Raw genomic sequence first — 6,822 nt, forward strand, 5'->3', positions numbered from 1 at the left:
AGAAGCAGCACTTAAACCCAAACACAATCATCCAAACAAGGACTCTTCTTCTGCTCCAGCCTCCATCTCGAGGGAGGCCATTACTGAGGTTTCCTCCAGTCCATATTGCTGCTGTGTTGTATAAATAGTGTGCAGGTGTCTGATGAAATGCACCATTCATCATTTCAGGCTTATAAATGGAGCGCTCCATATATTTCCCATCCATCCAATAAGCAGATGACGCACACAGAGCTTTTACTTCAATACAGTTTTAATCAACGTTAGAAAACAAAATGCAATCAAGTCAGAAGCTTAAAAAAAACATCGGAGAGGATTTGTTTTTGTTTTTTTTAACAGTAATTAGTGTTTGAAATATTTATCATGAAGTCACAATGAAAATAATGTTGTTCTTGGAGATGGTACCAAATATGTCAGTTACAAACAATGCAATATTTCCAGCTGTGAAGCAGGCGTGTATGGAACAGGAAGGAAAATTATAAATGACATTGGGCAGAAATACAATTTATGTGATAGTCTGTGATCTGGACTGACAAATGCAAGGAACTTTATTGTTCTTTTTTTAATTAGGTTACTCACATTGACACGTATGAGGATGTATAGTTAATTTACAGTTACTAATTTCAGTGGCTCCCTGACGGTGAAACAAACAAAAAAAACAAACCAAAAAAAACCCGCTAAACCAAAACACAATGATTTCTCTGGTAATCAAACAAATATTTTGAACAATAAGCATTTACAAATGCAGCAGATGCCTGAATTAGGACAAAGTGCACTTTGCTTCCAAGCAAACAAGTACAGTATTTTCCATTTAATGTGTAAAAATAAAATTCATGACATCATGTTTTGTTTGTCAGTATCAGGATCACAGAAATATAAAATGAGTGTGGCTGCATTCTCCGGATTGCTATCATAAGAAAATGTTGTTTTTGAAATGCCTCATCTGCCTTCTGAGAAACAAAAGCGACGGTTAAATGTTCCACTTTTGCATATTTACTGAAAATGATCTTTGGTGAAAATGTAAACAAGTGCACCATAGAGGCAGAATGAAAAAGAAACACACAAACACACACACACACAAAAAATAACAACTAAAAACACACGTCTAACAAATATTATATTTACCCGATATGGAGTCTTGCAACTAGCTTGTCAGATATTATCAATTAAAATAACCTGCCTGCACTTCAAACAGAAAACAGTGCCCATATGAGGCAAGCTTCAATTCAATGCAGACACTCCTCTCTTGGACACGAGGACAGAAAAGGCAGTAAGCTTTGCAATTTTATTATTTAGTATCCCTTATGATGTATATTAACAGAGGGATGTTGACAAAGCAGGCAATTGCAATAGGTATGGTGATATGGGGGGGTGGGGTTAAATATGCAACACAAGCTAAATTGAAAAATGATTTAGGATGGATAATGATGAGGCATAAGGACACATACAAGGGCTATAGGCATCAGTGTCTTCCTTGTCATAGACAAAAGGCACATAAAAGGCAATAGCTTCCAACCTTGACACCCCCGAAAAATAAAAACCAGGCTTGATAACGCGCTGGTTTATTTTGACATTTTGTATCCAACACAACTCCCAGACTGAGTGCAAGACACATGTGCCCCTCAGTGTGAAGCCAGTTCTCTCAACTATCCAACTATCCACCCACCCATTTGTCTGTTCACTGTACAAATGAGGCCTACCACTGCTCCCAGCTGAAGTCGTCTCCACTCCCAAACACAATGAAAAATCCAAGGATGGTGAGGAAGATGACGGCGTTCCCAGTCATCACCAGACCGCAGGCGCCCCACTGGATCTACAGAGGAAGAGCGGCTCAATTGAAATGGTCCCCTGGTCATTTAGATACCACAGAGTCTGATTCAGACAAGGTTTCTGTTCAAAACTAGTTTGATAAACGTACTGAATGGAATTCTATTTACAAGAACAGCTTAACCGTTTTGTTTTTTTAGAATTCCAGTGAAGCAGGAGTGGTGAGAAACCTACCGTGCTCGTGCGGGCCAGGACAATAGGAAGTCCAAAAGATGATACCACGATGCCAGTTGTTAAGAAGTAGGCCAGCTCTCTGCAAGCACTGCTGGTGGAGTCGTCGTCACTAACTCGCCTCGATATGAAGGTCGGGATGGGACTCAATACGTAGAAAATCAGGACAAAAAGTGGCCAGTATACCCTAGAAAAACAGGTGTGGGACAGTTACAATTTTGTGATTATATGAATAACTCGCCTGTCAGCAGCTTCTGGCAAGTTCTGAACTTGTCATTTACCATTAAAGTACCCACATGGAGGGAATAAAGAAGAAATCATTTAAATAGGACCATGCTGATGACAAATACAACAGTTAAACAAAGAATCCAGTATATTATTACTAAGACTCAACAGATTGAAACATCTATTGTGGGCTCAATTTACTTGTCACTAAACATAAGTTACAAAAACCAGCTGCACAACGTGGCTCTTGGGGATAGCTCCAGCTTCTCTCATGAACATTACCACAAACTGGGAAAGCTCTAATAAATTGCACAGTGGAAAATACAGAATTGTTTGAATTTCTACTGACGCAGCAGACAGACGCAGCGGTCCCCTGTTGCACCAATTTTAAACTTCCTCCTGAAAGCCCCTTAGCCGGAGAGAAAACTGAATTAAACTGTCATTCTGTGCCCTGATGCAGCAAGCTCTTATATGTGAACTTTATGGATGTTTGACACCAGTGGCACATAAGATACGCCTGATATGAACTTTAATAAATCGTATGTCTTCACAATTTTCCAATTTATCAAGGAGATAAGCTTCTCAGAATAATTTTTATTTTGAGTCATTAGAGGAGAGCAACATTTTTTGAAACAGTTCCTAGTTAAGCTGCAGTAGATTTAGACTGCTGGGAGACCTTGCTTATTGGAGAGATCTTATTTAATTTATCATTCTCTATACATTCATTTCTCTCTGTGCAACTAAAAGTTTTGTGGTCGATCAAGTGTGCAGGAGGTGGATGTACTTGTGTCTCCCTGTCCTCTCTTCTCCTGTGTAACTTTCCCCTAACACACATCTAAACAACAACACTAACAACAAAATGTGTTTTTCTCTGTGGATTTGTTGCGGATTGCGGACTCAAATTGAAGTATTTACACGACTGAAATCTTACCCATATTGTTCCAGTGCACAGCCGAGTAGAAGAAACGTCAGTCCAATAGCACCACTGAAGGACAAACCCACCAATGCTGAAAAGAAAAGGACATTATTCTAGACATTAAACAGAAAGGAACATTTGGTACAGGATTAAAAGAAATACGCCACCCAACATGTGTTAATTGCAAGCTCTTCAACAGTTGGGAATATGGAAATACATGTATAATCGATTCCACGTAGAAAACCTAGTTTTGCCATTCTTTAGCAGCGACGTGAAGTGAAGTTTGGAAATGATTCAGCAAAGGCTGGAAACATGTTGAAAACTGAGCTCCAAAGTTTTGAAGGAGGAAAAACGACAGCGTGACATGCCGAATGTCAGACAACTCAAAGTAGTTTAGACCCTAAAATAATTTACCTTTAATCCCGGCCATAGCTCCAGTGGTGTGTAAGTTTCTCTTTCTTTTTTTTTTTTGTTGCTCTTTGTGTATTGTTTACGTGCTCTCGGTTTGCTAAGCTTCTTCCTGCTTCCTCGTGCAGCTTTTTTTTTTCTTCTTCCTTTTGTGTGGTCAGGTGACCGTCTTAAAGCGACAGCGCCCTTACTTACTGCGCTCCGGACTTTAACTTTACTCACACAGGAGGAACAAAAAAGAAAAAAAAAAGAAGCCTCTTCACCTCACAACAAGGCAGATTAGTCTTTTTTTCTTCCTTTCTTTCTTTTCTCGAAGCCTCCAGTACTGCTTTGCAATACCTCGTGACGAGGAGCACGAGACGGTGCAGCGCGTGGCTCCTGGTTCAATACAAGTAACCAGCACGCATGTGCTCAAGAACTGCTGCATACAACCAGATTCAAGACAGCTCATCACACACACACACACACACACACACACACACACACACACACACACACACACACACACACACACACACACCAACCTTAATAAGAGACTAAAGAATAATACAAAGGGCCAGAACAGGGATGTCATACATTTAAGTTGAGGGGCCACATATTGTGCAATTTCATCTTGAGTTGGCCAGACCGCTAAAATTGTGCTGTAATAATTATAAATATGAACTTTGAAGTTTATTTCTGTTATGTATAAGTGTTAAGTATATGTGATGACAGTGTCTCTATTTCCACAAAGTTGTAGGCCAGTGGTTTGTGCCCTCACCTCACAATGAGGAGGTTGTGGGTTCAAATACCAGCTGGGCCTTTCTGTGTGGAGTTGGCACGTTCTTCACGTGTGTGTGGATTTCCTCTGGGTACTCCTGTTTCCCTCATAGTCCAAAGAACATGCACCGTTGGTCCCCTGACAGTCCCTTGGCCCCCTCCAGCATTACTTTGGAAAATGACTACAATCTCAACATTTTCTGTGACACTTTAAATGTTACCTTCTGGTGCAAAGGGAGATGTCCAAAAAGCTTTTCCTATAGCTGTTACATTATGCATGTTTTTGATAAACTCACCTTGACAACATGGCTTTGAGGCTGCCTTGACAGCAGCAATTAGAGAGCTTTAATGGCAGCATCACCGATATCTCAGCTCAGGTCTCAGTGTTGTGTTGTGTTTGCTACTCTTAAGAAACTTCTTTAAAAAAATTATGTTTTATTTGAAATTTGTATGTCACTTGGCTGGCCAGAATGGAGTCTCTTGCAGGTCATTTTGACCCATAAACCTTATGTTTGACACTCCTGGACTCAAACTAAAGAAGTACAGAATGGAAGCGTGAGAAGTTCTGAGAATTTCAGACTTTTGCTTCACTTTAATAAAGTGATTCTTCCATTTGTATATTTTCATGTACAAGACCTATAAAATAAAAATAATTTTCATTGTTACTGCAGCAGAAGACAGTAATAAAGAATACAAACCATAATGACCAATATTTGTTTTGCACTAAGATTATTGTATTACAAGATAACAGTAACCATATTATCTTATGATAAAGATGGTGGTTATTGGGTTAAAAGTTATTGACTGAATCGGAATAAATAAATGTGTTGAATACAGAACAGTATTGGACATTAAAAAGTGTCTCATACTGTCTGGGTTGTGGATATGTGAGGGGTGGTGTTGCTGGGAGCAGTGCTGATTATAAAGTCTCCCAGCTGCAGAGAGGAAGGACCTGTGACACCGCTCCTTCACACACTTGGGGTGAAGGAGTCTGTCGCTGAAGGAGCTCTGCAGTTGAGTCAGTGAGTCTTTCATGGGATTGTCCATGAGAGAAGACAGCCTAGCCATGACTCCAGTCTCTCCCACTGTCTCCACCAGGTAAAATGCTTTCTGTCCAGTTTATTGTCCAGGTGAACAACAAGGTACTTGTAAGATGTCACCATCTCACTGTCGGAGGAGTGTGTCTTTTACTGCGAAAATCCACCATCAGCGCTGGACTTCTGTTCTAAAATCTATTCTAATAATCTAGAGTAAGAAAAATTATGTCTTAAATAACTTTGTTCAGTTAGTTTATCTTAATTTCATTGGCCAATTCAAGTCATTATCTTGGTGAAGACAGTACCTATGACTTGTTTCTTTTCCACATTAAAACGGACACTCCTTCTCTTCATGCTCAAATGACTTTCAGGTCTGAGTTTTATTTCCTATTCATGACAAGATGAAGAGTGCCGAATCTACTCAACAAATTATATGACTCTAAACTTATGACAGTTGTGGATGTGGATGGTTGGGGTTGGCTAATCAAATGACCACCAGAGGTGAGAGCATTTAGTGGTATGATGACCCTGATTCTCTGCATGATACACAATGCATGTACACTCACACCACACAATCAGTTGAAATTCTCAATGAAAAGTCCCATTGGTTCTTCATTTTACTAAAACAATGATAATCTTCACCTTGTACGTCTGTCATCTCTTGGACTTAGCACTGTGCTCTGATTGGTCCACTATAAGTTGTGTTTTTCTTATCGTTTAAAGCTATTATACAATAATATAGGACAATTGTCATGCTGTATGGTCCAACCTTCACCTGGTGGACAGCGACCCTGACATTTGGCTGAAGAATACCTTAGTAAACATTAGAATATATTTTCCCCTCTATGACTGCATGGACATATGCATCCCCTATTCATCCATCCTTTATACCACTTTGTATAGTTCAGGGTCACTTTTCTTTGAAATCATTTACATCTTAAGATTTCAGAACGATTGCTTTTCCCGCTGTGTTGTCTTTCTTTCTATTTGATATGTATATGTGTGTCATCATTATATCATAATTTACTTGCCATAACAATTAATGACAAAAGGTGCTATGTGCTGAGATCACACCATAAAAACAAGATCAGCCTTTATTCCTATATCTGCCAAGATTTTAACATTCAGTTGACTCCCGTCTGGCAGCTGCTTAAAAATACTAATGACTGTCGGATAAATGTCAGTGATTATTTTTGTATTTATCTCTGAGTAATCTCTGACCAAGTGGAGGGAATAACAAAAAGAGGTGACCTGAGATGAACCAAAGCTAAATCCAGTGTGTCCTCATATTGAGCACTGGGTTCAGCATGATGGTGAAACCAGAAAAAAGGTGGAGGACTTCAAAGGGCATGAGAGATCACAGAGCCAGAGCAGATGTTTGGACTCTGGTACTGTTGCTAAGTGGGTATCATGTGGCAACCACCAGAGCTGGAGAAGCTGCTTTTAAAAAAAACAGAACTGTTTTCCAACTACAAGGTGGTC

General features: G+C 39.6%; 1 protein-coding gene across 1 annotated transcript; it reads right to left on the minus strand.

Moving 5' to 3' along the window:
- Positions 1 to 238: 238 nt before the first annotated feature.
- On the minus strand, positions 239 to 3,681 carry LOC308134996 (leptin receptor gene-related protein). The gene is made up of 4 exons (XM_080502860.1): positions 3,551 to 3,681; positions 3,152 to 3,227; positions 1,999 to 2,182; positions 239 to 1,810 (listed from the first exon to the last, which is right to left on the minus strand). The coding sequence occupies exons 1-4, from the start codon at positions 3,564 to 3,566 to the stop codon at positions 1,694 to 1,696; spliced, it is 393 nt and encodes a 130-aa protein (XP_080358986.1). The 5' UTR covers positions 3,567 to 3,681; the 3' UTR covers positions 239 to 1,693.
- Positions 3,682 to 6,822: the final 3,141 nt, after the last annotated feature.

The sequence above is a fragment of the Blennius ocellaris genome, assembly GCF_963422515.1.
Source record: "Blennius ocellaris genome assembly, chromosome: 10".
In the NCBI taxonomy this organism is placed as follows: Eukaryota; Metazoa; Chordata; class Actinopteri; order Blenniiformes; family Blenniidae; genus Blennius; species Blennius ocellaris.

Coding starts and splice junctions, on each gene's coding strand:
- LOC308134996 (XM_080502860.1), bottom strand. Junction 2,183..3,151: donor TGTGCACTGGAACAATATGG/GTAAGATTTCAG, acceptor CTGTTTTTCTAG/GGTATACTGGCCACTTTTTG. Junction 1,811..1,998: donor TCCTGGCCCGCACGAGCACG/GTAGGTTTCTCA, acceptor CTTCCTCTGTAG/ATCCAGTGGGGCGCCTGCGG.